The 20,531-nt window shown below is 42.3% G+C and overlaps 1 protein-coding gene across 3 annotated transcripts in view; it reads left to right on the plus strand.

Annotated features, from left to right (window-relative positions):
• Positions 1 to 20,531, plus strand: part of NMT2 (N-myristoyltransferase 2) — a 60,450-nt gene that overhangs the window by 35,122 nt on the left and 4,797 nt on the right. Inside the window, exons 3-11 of one of the 3 annotated variants that reach the window (XR_003681606.2) lie at positions 578 to 722; positions 3,454 to 3,572; positions 3,669 to 3,760; positions 3,880 to 3,996; positions 5,485 to 5,655; positions 6,825 to 6,933; positions 14,646 to 14,827; positions 15,948 to 16,035; positions 19,873 to 19,960. Coding sequence is in view for 2 of the 3 variants with exons in the window: in XM_024116368.3 (XP_023972136.1) it covers positions 578 to 722; positions 3,454 to 3,572; positions 3,669 to 3,760; positions 3,880 to 3,996; positions 5,485 to 5,655; positions 6,825 to 6,933; positions 14,646 to 14,816; positions 19,873 to 20,040 (1,092 nt within the window). In the remaining variant the exon portion in view is untranslated. Of the gene's footprint in view, positions 1 to 577; positions 723 to 3,453; positions 3,573 to 3,668; positions 3,761 to 3,879; positions 3,997 to 5,484; positions 5,656 to 6,824; positions 6,934 to 14,645; positions 14,828 to 15,947; positions 16,036 to 19,872; positions 20,041 to 20,531 lie in introns of those variants that run through there. The other 2 variants (XM_024116368.3, XM_024116370.3) reach the window with 2 other exon arrangements.

Genomic DNA, 20,531 nt, shown 5'->3' on the forward strand with positions numbered 1-20,531 from the left:
CACGAACCCGCGTCCCCTGCATCGGCAGGCGGACTCCCAACCACTGCGCCCCCAGGGAAGCCCTCCTTCTTTCTTTTTATGAACTAAAATTTCCCTTGTCTGCCTGGTTTCCGTTCTAGAAGTTATTTCCTTTGTCCTCACGTTGCCCCTGCGGAGCATTAACCCCAACAGTGAAGCCAAGGCTGGAGTCTGACCGGCTGCTGTATGATAGTAACATTTGCATTGCACGGCCCTCCCCTCTGCTGCTCCGCCCACATGAGTAATTAATGGTGAGGACCGAGGACCCTTTGCAGATGGGTGGGAAACAAGCAGAGAGTGGTTCGGTTTACGTGAGAGCTCCCAGACTGTCAGAGCCCCATCGAAGCTGTAGGACTGTTGTTGCCTTTAACCTAATACGTTTGCTTATATTTTAATACGGTGGCATACTTGAGCCCAGGGGCCAGGCTTAGAGGAGGACTGGGCGTTTTTCCAGCGAACGCTGTATAGTCTCCAGTGCAGGTGCACTCGGACCTGCCCCAGGTTTGGGAGCAGTGGCAGCTTCCTCATATTTTGTGTCTGTGTGTCTTTGCTGTTGTAGAATCCCACCATTCCAATGCAGAAGTTGCAGGATATCCAGAGGGCAATGGAGCTGTTATCCGCATGCCAGGGCCCCGCCAGGAACATTGATGAGGCTGCCAAACACAGATACCAGTTTTGGGACACTCAGCCGGTACCCAAACTAAGTAAGCTTTTCTGCCTTTTCCCCCAAAAAACAAAGCTGGGTTAACAACAAACAGAAAAACACAAAAGAGACTTTACTTCGCTTATATGATTTGTTTTAGACCACAGATTCGAAATTTGTACAAAAGTCATATTTTTCTTCTTAAAATAAGTGTTGGGTGGCGACGCTGGCTTTCAGTAACAACAATTTTAATCTAACTCCTGTCCCTATAAAAAATCTAATTTCCCCACGCTTCAAACATTAGTGTATTAAATATATGTATATAAGAGGGGTCTCGCCCACCCCCAGTTTTTTGGTTCTGATCTTCATGGAGTGGTTTTTCTTCTGCATAAATTTTTAGCAATCTCACACCTCAGTTATCCCAAAAGACACAGAAAATTTGCCCTATTAAATCTTACTGAAATGGAAAATTTTGCTCTCTTTAACAATAGGATTCTGAACACTCACCCATGTTGTTAATTATTACCAATGTGATAACATTCCAGTATAATAAGCGAATTGGGACACCCCGTGAAGGCCTTCATAAGTGCTCTGGGTCATGTAAAAATCTGTAATAGGCCTCTTTGCCTCAGTGCCCGGCCTGCTCCATCACATTTCACTTAAACTTTTACCACTTAAGGTTCTGTAAACTTAATAATTTAATAGTTATTAAATTAATAATTTAATACTGAATAAAGAAACTTAATAATTTCATTGTTACTCTTTCACATTATGCCAGAAAAAAGATGATATAAATGCCATAAAAATGTTTTTCAATGTATTACAAGCTAAACCTGCTGCTTTGTTGTATGTTTATACGAAGATACATATTTCCATATATTATTTCCATATTTTTCTTCCTTGATGGTTCCAGTTTCAAAATCTGTATAATAGAAGGTATTCATTGCCATCTCAAACTCTTATTAGCCCAGTTATGTACACATAATCAGTTTTAACAAATATAAAGCAAGGAACAGTCCTTCTCTGTACCTTCAAATAATGGGTTTCAAACTTTTTAAAAGTGACCATTCCTTTTCCACCCATGCCCATGCTGAGCAGCTTCAAAATCATGAGCTTCAGAGCATGAAAGAAGAAGAAAACAATTATCTTTGCTTGATTTTTTTTCTTTCAGGCTCTAGAAATTATTTGGTAGTGGAGGAAGACCCTCTAGAATGAATTTCCTGGATTTTAAATGACATTGAGTTGAGTGACCATTAGCTACAGGGGTGTAGATTTATTGATCTGAATGTCTTGGGTTTGGCTAAATTCTGCTGGGGGCTTTTGGGTCAGTGCCCGGGGAGAAAATTCTCTTCCAGCTGGCACCTCACCCCAGCGCACCTCTTTGGGAAGATTGCCCCGCCGCTCACCTCGTTTCGGCCCCTCCCCTAAATCCCTGCAGGGTTCTCGGGATCCTAGAATGTTCTTTACATACCTCAGTTAAGGCAACACCAGGTTAATGGCGGAAGAGGGGGCCTGAGGTCGGGGAGAACGTTTGAAAGTCAGGGAGACTCTGCCTCTTCGTTTCTCTCCAGAGCCATGTCCCAGTTCAGTCAAACACACCCAGCTGCTTGGAGCTGCTTGCGTGGGGTGGGCCCCTGGTGTTGTGTGGATCAGCCAAGCCCTGAGCGACTCCCAAGGAACCCCAGGGGAGCAGCTGGGAATCTGGCTCCTAGGGCTGACCCTGGAGCCTGAGGTATTCACTTGGGGATGAGCTGGTAGAGTGGAGATAAGGTGAACGTGCAGAGTTAAGGATTGGGAAGAAACCCCTTGGGGCTGGTACAAACCCTGTGACTTCCCCCCTGTAAAAACGTCTGTGATGGTAATAACTGTACCTGAAGGTCATTTATTCAGCAGATACTTATTGAGCGTCTACCACTAAATGCCAGGCAGTGGGGCGCAGACCCGGGAAACAGTGGTGGGAAAGTAGGATAAACGGTGGGCTGGCGGGGAGGACATACTCCATGTAGGAAGAAGCTTTAGTCGGGGAGGATGCTGTGAGGACGTTATGTGTAAGGTTATAGCTGAAAAAAGGCCAGCAGCCAGCCGTGTGAAAGACAGGGGATGGGCCTTCTGAGCAGAGGCCCAGTCCGAGGGAGGTCGGTGGGCCCGAAGCCCTGAGGGCAGGGCTGGGTAGATGTGTCGGCGGTGGCCAGGCAAGCAGTGGCCGCGGTCAAGGGCCTGGATTTTATCCCAGCCTCCCTGGGAAGCTCCGGAGGAAGAAGTGGGAAAGGGCGCCTTTGTGGAAATTGCTGGAGACACTGATGGCTTGAACTGTGCTGCCAGCAGCCCAGACAGAAGTAAACAGTCCTGAAATTAATTTTGAATTTTGCTGGGAGGGGTCAGGTCACCACAGCCCCTGCCCCCCGTTTGTTGAAAAAGCAGTTAAACAGAAAACATCCCTTAGGCGGTCATATCAAGCCTGTGTCGCCGGCAGTTGTGCTGAATGATTAATCTGTAATCTAGGAGTTCAGACTGAGAAGTCACCATTGTTTCGTAATGTCCAGTTTGCCAGTGGATGACAGAGGATTTCCCCTGTAACTGGTCCGCTAGCAGTTACCCTCCACCACCGCGTAACCACCCTGCTTCACGCTGGCAGCAGCGGAAACGATACAGTACTTTTAAGGATTATATGGAACTCAAGAGCCCTACGCACGCTTTTGTTTCCTGTAACTGACCATTTTGGATCGTCAGGACACTCTGTAATTGAATCGTCTCTCTTTTTGTCTTTATTTTTCCCCTCCGCCCCATCCCAGATGAAGTAATAACATCTCATGGCGCAATTGAAGCTGATAAAGAAAACGTGCGTCAAGAACCGTATTCCCTGCCACAGGGTTTTATGTGGGACACTTTAGATTTGGGTAACGCCGAAGTGGTGAGTAAAACCCTCGACCTCGGTGCCCGACTTGGCGTGGGTTGCTTCTGCGTTGGTCCCAAGCATCACAGGCAGGACGCTTGTTTGGTCTCGTAGCTCAGGGAGCTGTACACCCTGCTGAATGAGAATTACGTGGAGGATGACGACAACATGTTCCGGTTTGACTATTCGCCCGAGTTCCTGCTGTGGTGAGTCTCGCCGGTTACGTGTGCTTGCTGGGGACAGGGCGAGGTGGGGTTGGCCTGTCTCTGTCCCTGTTTTCCTGGACACTCATCGCACCTATTTTCCTTGCCCGCACTGACTTCAGGGCTCTGCGTCCCCCAGGCTGGCTCCTCCAGTGGCACTGTGGAGTCAGGGTGTCTTCGAACAAAAAACTAGTGGGGTTCATCAGCGCCATTCCCGCGAACATTCGGATCTACGACAGGTACATAGTGAAGCTTGTCAGTTTTGATACATTGCTTCTCCGAGAAGTGTGGTTAGAAGAGGCTTTTTTTTGTTGTTTTTGGCCGTGCCGCGTGGCACGTGGGATCTTAGTTCCCCAACCAGGGATGGAACCCGCAGCCCCAGCAGTGGAAGCGCGGGGTCCTAACCACTGGACGGCCAGGGAATCCCCTAGAATAGGCTTTTTGGAATGACTGAATGCAGGCTGCCGATGATGAGGGAGGTTGTGTGCGTGGGGAGGGCAGAGGTGGATGAAAACTGTACTTGCTGCTCCGTTTCGCTGGGAACCTAAAACTGCTCTAAAAAATAAAGTTCAGGGCTTCCCTGGTGGCGCGGTGGTTGCGAGTCCGCCTGCCGATGCAGGGGACATGGGGTTCGTGCCCCGGTCCGGGAGGATCCCACGTGCCGCGGAGCGGATGGGCCCGTGAGCCATGGCCGCTGAGCGTGCGGGGAGGATCCCACGTGCCGCGGAGCGGCTGGGCCCGTGAGCCATGGCCGCTGAGCCTGCGCGTCCGGAGCCTGTGCCCCGCAACGGGAGAGGCCACAGCAGTGAGAGGCCCGCGTACCGCAAAAAAAAAATTAAGTTGTGAACAGTGACCAAAAAAAAGAGCTGTATTTTTCTCTATCTCTTTTTCTCTCTCTGCCTCTCAATCTCATACATGCACACACGGGTATGTATATATGTCCGTAGCAGAAAAAACAAAACTGTAAATAGGTATTTCAGATTTGTTTCTGGGGAAAAAATTACTCGAGGGATTCTTTTTAAGTCTTTCTATCCACAGGATATGTCTGTTCCATTTTTGCTCTGGGTCTTCAGCCCAGAAAGTCAAAGATACAGTTATGAAACGCGAAGATCTAATGCGTAATAGGTCTCTTCACCTTTCAGTGTACTGGGTGAGCTTATTTACGGCTAAAAAGCATTTGATCTCAAGGAATATTTTGTGCCAAATGAAATGCCTACGTATCTGGAACCAGAGCAGAGGATGGGCTTTGAAGCTCTAGAAGGTTTATTGTCGCTCAGAAAAGCACCAGCTCTGGCCTGGTCGAGGCACTTCCCAGGGATCCTGGGTATTGCATTATGCTCCAAAGCAACGTCCTATTAGATTCTGCATCTGGGTGACCCACTTATTGTCGTAATTGTATACATTACAGGAAAAACAGATATAGAAACTTTGAGGCACAGCTGATCCAGTTTCTACACTGAAAATTCAGAAGAGACCAAAGTTCTCAAATTTATTTAGAACAAGAGGGTTTGCATCTCCACAGCCTGGAGTTTTGATCATTTTGGTGGGGGAGTATGGAAAATAGCTGAATCTGTGAAATATCTAAAAGATAGAATACTTTTCTTAAATATTGTGTTAAAGGAGGGCTTTCAGTTTCTTATTCTTTGAAATGTTATAGGTGTTGTCTTGTTTTTTGAGAATGTTTTCCTCTTACGGTGGCTTTAATTTTCAACACCTTTATTTCTTAGCGTGAAGAAGATGGTCGAAATCAACTTTCTTTGTGTTCATAAGAAATTGAGATCAAAACGGGTAGCCCCAGTGTTGATTCGAGAAATAACCAGAAGAGTGAACCTGGAAGGGATTTTCCAGGCTGTTTATACCGCTGGAGTGGTTCTTCCGAAGCCAGTGGCCACATGCAGGTAATAGCATCCCACCTTTATCTTGCATATCACCTGTACCTAACGCTTTGAGCCTCCCTGCCATGTTGCTACAAGTATTATTCTCCACCCGAGTAACCCAGAGAGACTTCGGCTGACCTGTGATGATATGGTTGGTGGGTAGCAGAGATGGAGATAGAACCAAGAACCACTAGCCCAGTATTCTCGCAGTAAACCCCACAGTCACGTGTATACTAATGGTGCTACATCTCCATTTCTGTGTCTCTTCCATTTGAAAGAATAGTCTCTGCCTTGGAGAACCCAGGGCATCAGTTATCTTGAGATGCCCTGTAGTACGATTTTCTTTCCTTCTCTAACACTCAGTGTTATACCAGTGCTATCAGGAACTACTCCAAAAGCTTGATAAACATCAGCTGAGAAACCCGTTTTTCATACTCGTTTGCTAAGAGTAATAAGAAGGCTAAAGCTCTTTTTATTTCTTCATCTGCTCTTATCAAGCTTTAAAAGGTTAATCTAGTAAGAAAATTGTTTATCAGATTGTCACTTGACTAACCTGTTCCTAGAGCATCAGAAAGAGTTTATCTCCCTGTTATTTTTATTGACTCAAATAAGATGAAACTTCAGGAAAACAGAGTATAAAAGACAAAACTATAAAATGACTCTCTCCTATTAACTTATTCATAAATAAACAGAATAAATAAGACTTCACAGTTGTTATTTTAATATAATCATTCATCCGAGTACCCAAACTAGAAACACTTTAAGAAATTCAAGGTTGTTTTTCAAAAAGTTGTCTTCTTTGGTGTGCGTTATATAAATGTGAAGGCTACTAAACTTAAGGAGAGTTTTTTCATGTTTTTAACCTTTTTGGTTTGCCATCTTAGAATCTGTGATGCTCCTTCAATACTTACAGACTGAGCATTATCAATATTCCTTCTGCGATTCTAAGATTTCTCTTTATTGAAAGAGATGGACGGTTACAAACAACAAAGGAACATAACTGAGACATCATTTAGAGGTCAAAAATGACAGATAAAATAATTGCAAAGGAAGAGGGCCAGCAACCAGCACTGCACTGGGCCCAGCAGAAGTGTTCATTCAGTGCTTCTATAACAGCTGAGCTTAGACAAAGGTTAAAAACTTGGAGAGTTAGAAATCAATTAGATCTTAAAATCTGTATTGTATTCCAGATACTGGCATCGATCACTAAACCCCAGAAAACTGGTAGAAGTGAAATTTTCTCACTTGAGTAGAAATATGACTTTGCAGAGAACAATGAAGCTGTACAGACTTCCAGATGTAAGTAAGAATGATTTGCAGTTTTTCAAAGCTGTTAATAACTGAAACTTTTAATGTAGAAAAGAATTATTTGCAGGAAGCTAAAAACTGGCTCATGGGTCTGAGGATGTGAATATGCAGCTAAAAAGACTGCTTGTCTTTTTTTTTTTTTTTTTTTCGGTACGCGGGCCTCTCACTGCTGCAGCCTCTCCCATTGCGGAGCGCAGGCTCCGGACGCACAGGCTCAGCGGCCATGGCTCACGGGCCCAGCCGCTCCGCGGCACGCGGGATCCTCCCGGACCGGGGCGCAAACCCGCGTCCCCTGCATTGGCAGGCGGACTCTCAACCACTGTGCCACCAGGGAAGCCCTTTAAGGCTTTTTAAAGTTCTTCAGCTTGGGGTTGGAAGGGCTTGAATTCCAGACATGTAAGTTTTGAAATTTTGAGTATTTATATTCTGTTGAGGAAGAGGAAAGAAAAGTTCAGGCTTCTGATGATATCTTAACACATGGAACTAAGGGATAAGGTTTAAAGAAGAAACCCGGGGAGAGGAAGTAATGTCTCATTAAATTAGCATCTTTTTAAACTAGTACATTCCCAGTGTGAAAAGTTGTCTCTTAATAAGTGGAAATTTAAACGTGCTTACCAGTCTTAGCTTTATTGGGGGCTCAGATGGTGAATGAATTATCTATCGCTACATAACAAATTACCACAAATGTAGAAGTTCAGACCAACACTTGTGCTATCTCTTGGGTTCTGTGGGTCAGGAATCAAGGCACTGCTTAGCTGAGGCCTTGGCTTCAGGGTTTCTCATGAAGCTGTCATCAAGGTGTCAGCCAGGGTCGGGGCCTCATCTGAAAACTTGACCGGGGATGGATCCACCTCCAAGCTCACATGGCTGTTGGCAGCCTTGAGTTCTTTGTGGGCAGTTGGCCTAGGGTCCTCAGTTCCTTGCTGGCTGTCGGCCTGAGGCTGCCTCAGCTCCTGGTCGGCTGGGGTTCTCTGTAGCGTAGCGTACAACCCAGCGGCTTGCTTCATTGAACCCAGCGAGGAGAGTCTACGGAGAGCCTCTGCTAGCAAGATGGAAGTTAGAACCCTGCGTAATCAGTTAAAGTGGAATCACTGTTGCTGTATGTCATTGGTTAGAAGCGAGTCACAGGCCCCACCCACTCTTGAGACAAGTGGGTGGCGGGGACATGAACTCCAGGAGGGCAGGCATCCCTGGGGCCGTCGTGTTATCTGTCTGCCAAAGATGGGATCTTTTGTGTAAAGTTTTGATTTCGTCAGAGCTATTCTTTGTTCTGGGTTGTAGTAGATATTTTAACTCGACTGAGGGATTCTTGTGCAATATAGCCATGTTCCTCCCAAAGAAGGAGAGGACTTCCCCTGTGGAAGGTTGCGCCAACTCTAGCGCCTTTTGTCTTGGGCCAGTTGTGTGTTTACCAAATGCATGTGATCGGCGGCTGCAGGAATTGATGTCTTTTTTCTGATGACAGACCAGAATCAACTAATTTCTGACTCAGGCAGAATTTCGTAAGGAGAGAAGTGGAGGTGAAGGAAACCAGGTGTTGGAGATGGCAGGGTCGTCGTCCCGGGGCTTCAGCACCTGGTAGGGGGCCCGGAAGGCATGGTCTCCCTTCTGCCTAAGCTGTAGTTGCAGACAGCGGGGCTCGAACTAATGAACTCACTGCCTGTCTGTGAGGTCAAGGACAGAGGGGGGAACGTAGATCAGAACAGAGATAAATAAAAAGCACAGGTGACGTAATGAAGGAGGGTCCACGTGTCCTGGGTGAGAAGGACCAGGCCCCCTCAAGTTGGGGGTGACAGAACATGAAGGTAAGTGTATGGAGACATGTGCGCAGAAATGGAGATTCAGGAAACTGCTCTGAGGGGTCACACCATGATCGTGACCATCGTAAGTTACTGATCAGCTAGAAATAACTTCTGCTCGTGGCCGAGACCCAGAGCCACTGAGAGGGACAGAGTCATGCAGAGGCACAAGTGGCCATGAGAAATAAGAGGCACAGCGCACAGCTAAGACGAGACACCGTTGATTCTCAGCATCCTCCTTGCAAATTGTCAAATACTTTGCCGTATGTGAGTTGAAATAAGAACTGGAGGCGTGGCTCCTTTTTTCACTAGGGGCGAATGCTGTTCTACTTTAGTCTCCCCAGATTTAAGTTTCTTGAGCCTAAACCTGTCTAGCTTGTGGGTAAGGAAAGTGCACCCTTACACATAGTTGCCTAACATAGAATGAAGCATAAGGAATTTTAGTAGCTGTCGTTGGTTTCTTCAGGATGATCAGAAGTACTGAAAGTTATTTTTGACTTAACTTTGTCCATCAGCCTCCATATTTTTGTACAAGCATCCATCAACTCATAGGTAACAAAGTTTTGACAAGTTGGTGAAAAATCGCTGGTCGGGCATTGGTGGTGAAACCAGACTTTGGCATCTTGGTTGTGGTTAACCTAGTTTCCTTGGTGGAGCAGTCCTCTTCCGGCCGGCCGTGTGGCTATGGTGATTGCCTTTTTTCTTCCCTGATAAGTTGAAGTTTATAAAGTGCTGTCACGTATATTGTTCAGTATTATTCTTCCAACCACCTTTTGAAGTCAGGATTCTTATCCCCATCATACAGATGCAAAGACCGAGGCATGTGAAGGTTGGTGCTTAGACCAGGGCCTGTCACTAATAAGTGGAGGACTTGGCAGGCAGGCCCGAGACGTCCATGTTTCTCCCGTGAGGTCCCTTTGCCTCTGCCCTCACCTCTAACACAACTGCCTTGGAGGCACCAAGGCCCAGTCCAACCAGACGTCTCACTGTGCCGTCATTAGAGACCAGGTTGAGGCAGGAAGGGATGAGTGTCAAGGTCCAAACACCTCTCATTGGTGTGTTCCAGCCTCCTTTCCTCCTTTTAAGTCATAGGGAAGGAAAGAAAACTAAATAGTAAATTAATTTTAGAAAAAGAGGGAGAGAGAGAAAATAGAAGAGATGCAAGTAGAGACACTGGAAAATTGGAAGGTGCTTCCAGCAGCCACCGTGGTGTCAGCTCCTGAGTTAGAAGCTGGACGAGGCAGCGTACACCAGACCACCTCCTTCTCTCCCGAGGGCCCAGATGGATGATGCCCCCGCTGGCAACTGCATCATTTGAGAACATTTTTGTACCTTGAAGCGTAAAGACAAGAACCTTACTGAATACAGCTTTTGCTCTTTGATTCTATCTCGTTTTCTGATTCGCCAGGCCCGTTTCTGCTTACCATGCTGGCTTTACATCTTTGCTGTGGACGTCTGACTATAGAAGTCAGCAGTGATTGCAGCCAGCATTATGCCGGACAGTTAACATCCATTATCTCATTTATTATCTACAGCGATCAGAGAGGGCGGGTCACAGAAGAGGACGTTGAGACACCAGATTGGTTTGCCCAGAGTCTTCCAATCGGGACAGAACCATCCCCGGGGCCCATGCCATTAGCTACTGTTACCTGCGAGACTAAGGTTTTCCCAAGAGGAACACCGTTTCCTACCCTTTCAGTGTTGTTTTGTTTTTAATTTGGTGTTGAGAATTTCCAAACCACGTTGGGTTGTTTTTTTTTTTTTTTGGTCAGTGCCTACCCTTTCAGTGTTGTTTTTTTTTTTATTTTGTTGTGAAAATTTCCAAAACACGGTGGGGTTTTTTTTTTTTTTTTTTGGTCAGTGCTCTTCAAGGTGAAGGAATTGGAAGCAGATAAAAAGCAGGAGTCAGGTTAATCTCCCAGTGTCTTTACATTGTGTTGCAAGAACTTTACGCCCGGGAAGACATGCTAAGGCTCAGGTGTTCTCGATTTAGCAACTGTCAGTGTTTTCTTTAGTGTTTAATGTCCTGCTCCTTCTTAAATCAAATAAGTAACCATAATCATTGCTGACATCTCTACTCTGGAATCTTAGCTCCAAATCAGTTCACGCCACACAGATTGACACAGAACGGCACTGCTTCTGTTTTTCTATAGGGCTCTGAGCTTTGTTTCCTTATGTACTTACAAGCAGATTTTACACAGATTTCAGTGCATAGAGAGTCCAACAAGCAGTGCATATTAGTTGGATGGTGGGAAAGTATCTGATTCAGAAATAGAGTTTGTTTGAAATTTAAGATTTTCTCAGTTACTGGAAGCTTTTTCTGCTTTTTATTGAAGTGTCAGAAAACACTGCCACTTGATTCTTTCAGACTATACCAAAGCTGAAATTTTTATCTAGGTATAACATTTCCCCCTCCTCTTCCTGAAGACAACAGCTATTATATAAAATATGATTCTTTTTTTTTTTTTTTTTTGGCCGTGCTTCGCAGCTTGCAGGATCCCAGTTCCCTGACCAGGGATCGAACCTGGGCCACAGTAGTGAAAGCCTGGAATCCTAACCACTAGGCCACCAGGGAACTCCCTAAAATATAATTTTATATTTTAAAATTTATTTCGTGCTTCTGTAGATTTCTTGGAGAGGATGTGACTTTCTGATGTTAGAAAGAAACAAGTTTCGGCTCTGAGACACATAAGCCATTGTTAATCAGCAGAAGTAAATATTCGTCCCCTGTTTCTAGGACCTTGTATGTTTTTATAGATGGATATAGTCTGATGTTCTCTCCTGCTTTAATGCTCCTGTAAAAACTTGTCTGAAGTGCTTGGAAATTACCAAGTTTATGTGTTTTCTCCCTGCCGGTTTGCCCAACAACACTGTTTCACTGAGTCTTCCTTATCTAAATTCTATTACCCATTTTTCTGACCCTCAGAGACCTGAGGTAGCCGTTCTCAAAGTGTGGTCCAGGGATCCCTGGAAGTTCCCAGAAACCTTTGGGGGGGCTGTGAAGTCAATTTTTTATAATAACACAAAAGTATAATGTGCATCTTTCATTTCATTATCTTACAAGTGCACGGTACAGTCTTCCAGAGGCTATATGGAATGTGAGCTTATGTATTCTTTTTTAAAAAATTTCTAATTTAGTTTCTAATACGATAAATACGGATAAATATAACCCACGTGGGCAAAGTTCTTTGGGAGTACTGAATAATTTTTAAGAGCATAACGAAGTCCCAGAACAAAATATTTGAGAACTGCCGCTTTAAGGGTGTCTTCTGGGCAAAAAGGATGTTGATTTTAGTGATTACACAATATGAAAATTCAGTGAATAAGAACTGTGCTGCAGAATCATATTTTGCTCCAAAAAGGAGTTGGCAAAGCTTCAGTCTTCATTTCTGAATGTTCCCTATGAACAGAGAGGATGTATCCTGTTGCTTTCATTAGTTAATCTCATTGCTTGATATTATTGATTCTTACTGAAGCAATAACAAAAGAAAGAACAATCTGATGTTGAGAAAGGCTATTTAAAATGTATCAAGGTCATCCTCATAGTAAAAAATAATCTTTTCGAATGACTGCAGTATACATTTGGTATGGCTTTGGCCTTCCTACCAGCATTTAGAAATGTCTATTTATTTCACGTAACACCATTTAGCGATCACATAGGTTCCCTCTTCCCAGGAATTGCAGCGTAGAAATGCTCCGAATGACTAAAACTGGCTTAGGGAAACAAAAGAAAAACACAGTTTCACTCCTGGCTTGTACTTAAATGCCAGGCCATAGAAGTATCATCTCTTCAGAGCTGACGGTGACTTTTTTCCGTGTCTGCAGCCTTCACCTCACCTTATTGGGTAAAGGACTGTGCTAAAAACCTAGGAATTCATTCATTCATTCAACACCTATTCAGGCCATTATTAACCAAGGGTTAAGCCTCGGGTGGAACCTGGGACCTGGAGATTTCAGGTCCTTTGGCTTTGAGATCCACAGAAATACTAAAAGTATGAGTTCTCTATTAAATATCAAGGACTTAAATTCTCTCAGTTTAGAATATTAAACTATTTTAGCTGCATTACTGCGTCTTTGTAGATTCCATAAATCATAACTGAGTGGCACATAGTAAATACTCAGCTAAGGACTGCTGGGTCTGTAAACACAAAGCCCGTCTCCTCCCCAAAGTGAATCAGTAATCAATCAGTGGTTCTTGTCACAGAACCTTAGAAACCTCAGCACAACTACTAACATCCATCAGAGCCGACACTCAAGATGAAAACCCATTTTCCACCTTGGGCTTCTCCCCTACCACTAGTCTGGGGGCATGCAGGAATTGTGATGATCTAATTTTAAAGGCAGTTTTTAATTTTAAAGTACTTAGATAAACAACAAGGTCCTAACGTATAGCACAGGGAACTATATTCAATATCCTGTGATAAACCATAATGGAAAAGAATATAAAAAAAGAGTGTATATGTATGTATAACTGAGTCACTTTGCTGTACAACAGAGATTGGCACATTATAAATCAACTATACTTCAATTTAAAAAAAATCTAAAAAGTACTTAGTGGTAATTTAGGACAGAAAAGATAGAATAGCACTATTTATATACAAGTTATTTGTCGCTTAAAATTTATCCAATATTTCTTCAAGAAGAAAAATATCGAGTTAACTGGAAAAATGCAGTTGTATTTGTAAGTATTAAGTTTTTTCTTTGTACAAACAAGCAAATGTAGTGACCTTTCTCACTTCTGTTGTCAAGTGTCCTGGTGTCTGTACACTTCCTATAGTTGCTGTCTGGAGCTCTTTTAAGGATAAGCACTTGAACAAATCCAAATGGGGACTTGTCCTGACCTTGAGGGTTTGTTATTCCCATGGCCTAATGTAAACATTTTGATGTTCTGGAATGATGGATTCAGATGCCTATTCTGATCACCTTTTAATCAAAAGATAGCATGAGAGACCAGGGCCACTACTTGGCAACCAGCCATTCATTCTTGGCAATTAAAATGCTTCCCTTCCCATACTGACCGATATGATTTTTACTTTTCTCTCATTTTTATTGCTCACGAGAACAGAAGAGCTACATTTTTTCCACGGGCTATTGGACAAAAAGTTTCTCAGCCATTTTCAGCTGTGTTTTCAAAATGTCAGACATGGCAGTCTTAAAAGCGTGATCCTCCAGAACACATGCTGAGATTGTTCTGCCCTATTGTGTAGGCTGTTAAAGTTCTTGGCATGGGGATATAGATGAACTTGTAGTGTTCCTGTTGGTTTTGTCTGGGTCATGGGCAATACTGACCAAAGACCTGGTACACAAAGATAGGATAGAGCATGTCGTGTAGCTTATATTCTAAACTAGTGGTCCTCAAGCTTTACGTGTATACGAATCACCAGGGGATCTTGTGAAACTGCACATCCTGACTTGGTAGGTCTGTGGCGGGCCCAAGATTCTGCAGTTCTGACAAGCTCCCATGGGATGCTAATATTGCTGGTCTGGGGCTCATGCTTTGGCGCCAAGTTTGTTTACTCCTCTTATTTAAACCTCCCAACTGTTGTTTTTTTAAAAAAATTAATTAATTTATTTTATTTTATTTTTTTGGCTGTGTTGGGTCTTCATTGCTGCAAGTGGGCTTTCTCTAGTTGCGGTGAGCAGGGGCTACTCTTCGTTGCTGTGCGCGGGCTTCTCACTGCGGTGGCTTCTCTTGTTGCGGAGCACAGGCTGTTGGCACGTGGGCTTCAGTAGTTGCGGCGCACAGGCTCAGTAGTTGTGGTGTACGGGCTTAGTTGCTCCACGGCATGTGGGATATTCCCGGACCAGGGCTCGAACCCGTGTCCCCTGCATTGGCAGGCAGATTCTTAACCACTGCGCCACCAGGGAAGCCCCTCCCAACTGGTTTTGTTTTCACTCCAACAGGTTACAAAAACTTCAGGCTTGAGGCCAATGGAACCAAGAGATATCAAAGCTGTTCAAGAACTAACCAACAGTTACCTGAAGCAGTTTCATCTAGCCCCGGTGATGGATGAAGAGGAAGTAGCCCACTGGTTCCTCCCCCAGGAGCACATCATTGACACTTTTGTAGTGGAGGTAAAGAGAAGGTGATGAGATAGTACAGAGAAGTATGAGAACACTGTGCAACTGAGTCCATTTTCCAGAAGGATCATAGAGTGTCCATTCCCTTCCTGCCCGCATGACTCACTGCTTCTGAACCAGCTTCCTGCTCACCCTTTCAGAACCAACTGTTCTCACAGCTTCCATTCCTGGCAGAAGAGCACACTTTTACTACTTAATCGTGGGGAATCAGGGTTCTGATCTGCTCTGTTGTCTGTGTGATTAATTGCTTTTCTTAGTTTTGAAAAGGCCAGTTTGGATGATCTCATCTGAGAGGGATGTGTCCCAGAGTTTAATATTGTTTTGCTTTTGCAAAACTGGTTGGAACTGAACTGCCTTTGTTCAAGATGGCATAATTCAACCACTTCACTCAACCCTTGTCTTCTTGATTTGTAAAAGGTTTTTTTTGTTTTCTGGTTTTTGGTTTTTTGGCCACGCTGTGCAGCTTGCAGGATCTTAGTTCCCCGGCCAGGGATAGAACCTGGGCCCCTGGAAGTGAGAGCGCCAAGTCCTAAACACTGGACCACCAGTGAATTCCCTGTAAAAGTTTTCTATAGCCTGAATACTGATACTTTGTATTGTGGTCCATTTCTGGGTTCTCTGTTCTGTTCCATTGATCTCTGTGTCTATTTCCCCACCAATACCACATTGTCTTAATTACTGTAGCTGTGTAGTAAGCCTTGATACCAGGGGGAGTGATTCCTCCCACTTTGTTCTTCTTTGTCAAGATTATTTTAGCTAATCTAATTCCTTTGCCTTTGCATATAAATTTTAGAATAAGCTTGTCTTTATCTACAAAAGACCTTGCTGGGATTTTGATAAGAATTACATTAACTCTGTAGATTAATTTAGGGAGAATTGACAAGTCTTCCAATCCATGAACGTGATATGTCTCCATTTATTTAGGTCTTCTAAAACTTATTTTATCAGCATTTTGTAATTTTCAGCATCCAGATCCTGTATATTTTTTTTAAGTGTTTACCTAAATACTTCATTTCCTTGGAGTGATTATAAATGGTATTGTGTTTTTAATTTTGGTTTCCACATGTTCATTTTTAGTATGTAGAAATGTAATTGGTTTTTCTTTGTTGCTCTTGTATCCTGCAGGCTTGCTGAAATCACTTATTAGTTCCAGGAATTTACTTGGAGATTTCTTGGGATTTCCACATAGACAATTGTGTCATCTACAAATAGGGTCAGTTTTATTTCTTCCCTTCCCATGTGTATGCCTTTTCTTCCTTTCTCTTGCCTTACTGCAGGGGCTAGATATTCCAGTACTTTATTGAATAAGAGTGGTAAAGATCAACATCCTTGCCTTTTTCCTGATATTAGGGGAAAAGCATTCAGTCTTACCCCATGAATCTTATTCCATGATGTTAGCTGTAGGTTTTCATGGAAGCTCCTTACTGATTTGAGAAAATTCCCAACTTGTTGAGAGTTATTATTATAAATGGGTGTTGGATTTTGTCCAGTGCTTTTTCCGCTTCAATTCATACAATCATGATTTTTCTTCTTCAGTCTGTTCATTTATTGATTTTCAAATGTTTGACCACCCTTGCATACCTAGAAAAATTATCCACTTGCTTATGGTATATAATTTCTATACATTATTGGATTTGGAGTGCTGATATTTTGTTAAGTATTTGCTGAGTTCATGAGAGATATTGGTCTGCAGTTTCTTTTTTTGTACTGTCTTTGTTTGGTTTTGGTATCAGGATACTACTGGCCTCATAAGATGAGTTGGGAAGTATGACCTCCTCTTCTGTTTTCTAGAAGAAATTATATAGAATTGGTGTTAATTCCTTAAATGTTTGCTAGAATTCTCCAGTTGAAACCATCTGACCTTAGAGAATTCTTTTGTGTTGAAATAATGAATTCACTTTCTTTTATGATTATAGGAGTGTTCATCTTGTTTGAGTTTTTAATACAGTTTAGAAGAATTGGTCTACTTCTTCTAAATTGTCAAATTTGTAAGAATAAAGTTGTTCATAGTATTCCCTTTTAATGGCTACAGAATCTGTAGTCATAGCCCTTATTTAATTCTGGTAGTTCTGTCAGTTAATGAGAGGGGTGTGGAAGTCCCCAAATATAACTCTGGATTTGTCTTTTTCCCCTTCACTTCTGTCAGTTTTTCTTGATGTCTCTGGAGGGTCTCGTTTGGTACTTATATACATGTTGGACCTGCATGAGTTCCTAGTGGATTGATCATTTTATCATCATGTAACACCCCTCTTTGTCTTCAGTAGTTCTCTTTGCTCTGAAGTCTACTTCCTTGTATATTAATACAGGCAGACCTCATTTTACTGCACGTCGCTTTATTGTACTAAGCAGATACTGCATTTTTTACAAATCGAAAGTTTGTGGTAACCCTGTGTCCAGCAAGTCTGTTGGTGCCATTTTTTCCAACAGCGTTTGCTCACTTTGTTTCTCTGTGTCACATTTTGGTAATTCTTGCAATATTTCAAACTTTTTCATTATGGTTAGATTTGTTATGGTCTTTGATGTTACTACTTCTACTGGCTGAAAGTACAAATGACGGTTAGCATTTTTTAGCAATAAAGTATTTTTAAATTAAGGTATGTACATTGTTTTCTAGGCATAATGCTATTGCATACTTAACAGACTACAGTATAGTGTGAACAAAAGTTTCATATAAACTGGGAAAACAAAAAAATTCGTGTGACTCACTTTATTGCAATATTCGCTTTATTGAGGGGTCTGGAACCAAATCCACAGTATCTCTGAGGTATACGTGTATAGCCACTCCTACTTTTTTAAAATTCATGTTTGCATGGTATATCTGTTTCAGTCCTTTTACTTTCAACCCATCTGTCATTGAATTTGAAGTGAATTTCTTGTAAACAGTATATATTTGGGCCATGTTTCCTTATCCACTCTGCCAGAATTTCTTTTGATTGGTGTTTTTTTTTACCATTTACATTTGATGATTATTGATATGTTAGAGCTTAAGTCTTCTATATTATAATACATGTTTTCTGTTTGTTTCTTCTGGTTTCTGTCCCTCTGTTTCTGTTTCCTTGCCTTCCTGTTCCTTGAACATTTTTGGATGTCTTGATTTATTTATAGTGCATTTGAGTATATTTGTGTAGGTCTCATGATGGTTGCTCTGGGTACTACAATATACAGATGTGACTTATCACAGTCTTCTGGTATCCATGTTGTACCACTTCAAGTGACTTTACTTCTCTTTACTTTTTCATTGTTTTTTTTTTCACATCTTTATTAGAGTATAATTGCTTTACAATGTTGTGTTAGTTTCTTCTGTACAGTCTCATTGTTTAAATATCACTGTCTTGAGTATCAGATGGTGTCATAATTTTTGTTTCAGTCATTGAGTCATTTATAAAACTCATGAGAAGAAACATAGCTCAAAGTATGTACCCAGATTTCTGTTCCTTCTTCCTTCCTTCCTTTCTGATGCTGCATGATGCTTTCTTTTATGATTTCCTTTCTATTTGAAGAATGTACTTCGGCCAGTCTTAAAGGTATGTCTGCTAGCAACAAATTCTTTTAGTTTTCATTTGTCTGAGAATGTCCTTATTTCCTCTTCTTTCCTGAAGGAAGTTTCGCCAGATACAGAATTCATGGTGGACGGTTCTTTTCTTTCAGCTCTTGTGCCACTTGCTTCTGGCCTCTGTGGTTTCAGGTGAGCAGTCTGCTGTCATTTGAAGTAGTATTTCCCCATAGGTAATGTGTTGTTTCTCTGTGGCTACTTTCAAGATCTCTTTCTGTCTTTAGTTTTTGGAAATTTCATTATGATGTGTCTTGATGTGGATTTCTTTGGGTTTATCCTGTTAGAGTTCACTTGGCTTCTTGAATCTACTATGTCCATTTTGCCAAATTTGGGAAGTTTTCAGCCATTGTCTCTTTCAGCCCCACATTTTCTTCTTTCCCTCTGGGACTCCAATGATATGAATGGTGAATCTTTTGTTACTGCCCCACAGATCCCTGAGGCTTAACTCTTTTTTGTTCTTTTTCAGTCTGTTTTCTCTCTGTTGTTTCAGATTGGGTAAATTCAAGTTCAGTGATTCTATTCTCTGTCATCTCCACTCTACTACTGAGCCCATCCATTGATTTTTTTTTTCCTCTAATTTCTGCTGTGGTGTTTTTCAAGTTGAAAATTCTTAATAAAGCTGAAAATTTAGGTCTTTAAGTCATCTCTCACTTTTGCTTAACATCTTTAATTTCATAATGTCTGAAAAAAAGGTTTAATGAATCAGAAGCACTTAAAAACCAGATAATACATCCTCCGGAATTTCCTGCTAAAACAAATATTAGCAATGGCATATGTGGTCTAGCCTGCACAGCTGTATACTTCAGATATATCATGGTTTGAATTATATGCAGACTTGCATAGGTCAGTGCAGGTAATAGAAACAATGCAAACAATATTGGCTAATTTCTTGTATTGGAAGTGTACCAGTGATGACAAAACAAACACCATCTTTTGCATCCCTTTTGATTTTTGATAGCTTCACATTTTCTCAGTTATTCACACACATATATTTTGGTGCAGTACCAATGCCTTTTTACAAGCTTCTAAAAAAACAGCTTCCAAATCCTATCCAACGTCACTTTAAGCTGATACAATTCCTGCCTTTTGCCAAGAAGATTATTATACAGTATCCTTTAGTTGGAAAAAGTAGCCTTCTAATCCTTGGTGCTCTTATTCCTGCAAAAACAATGAATTTACTTTTATCACTGTCCCATATGTCTAGAGAGACTCATTAGTCAACCAGAGAGCGTTCCTTTTAGAACATTCTACTTCTTAAGAGCTTGATGCCAGTCGCTGATGAGCACTTAGGCTGAGACACAGCTCCACGCTCTTCCTTGGCCTCTGCCCAGCATATGGTAAGGGGCTCCACATCAGACTTGGAGAGCAGAGCATGAGCTGTTGCTTTTCATTCTAACGGAAAGCTGTGGTGCAAGTCAGAGATCAAGACGTGAGCTGAGATGCCTGGATGAAACTTGTTCAAGGAGATGTTTACCTGACGTTGCCTTTGTTCTTTAGAACTCCAGTGGTAAACTAACTGACTTCCTGAGCTTCTACACGCTCCCCTCCACAGTCATGCATCACCCCGCTCACAAGAGCCTCAAAGCCGCCTACTCCTTCTACAATATCCACACAGAGACGCCGCTGCTGGACCTCATGAATGACGCGCTCATCATCGCCAAGCTGGTACGCAACTCGCTCCTTGTCGTCCCGTGTGTGTCTCCAAATATGTACATCGGAGTATATAAAACATCTCGTATTTTCTTCCACACGGTGGGGGGATTTGTTTGAGATACTTCTTACTGTTGATAGTCAAAGGAAGAATTTTGATAAGAGGTTTTTTTTTTTTTTTTTAACTTTAGTGGCTATTTTCATCATTAATTCTGTTGTAACTTAACCAAAAAGACATTTTATACAAATTAGAAACTTGTAACCCTTATATAAATATACACGAAATTCATAATATAAGGAATATAAGAAAAATAACGTGATCCCATGATACAGGCATACCTTGGAGATATTGTGGGTTTGGTTCCAGATGGTTCCAGATCACTGTAGTAAAGCAAGCATCGCAATAAAGCGACTCACACGAGTTTTTTGTTCCCAGTGCATATAAAAGTTATCTTTACACTATAGTGTAGTCTGTTAAGTGTGCACTAGCATATTTAAACAATATA

The sequence above is a fragment of the Physeter macrocephalus genome, chromosome 11, assembly GCF_002837175.3.
Source record: "Physeter macrocephalus isolate SW-GA chromosome 11, ASM283717v5, whole genome shotgun sequence".
In the NCBI taxonomy this organism is placed as follows: Eukaryota; Metazoa; Chordata; class Mammalia; order Artiodactyla; family Physeteridae; genus Physeter; species Physeter macrocephalus.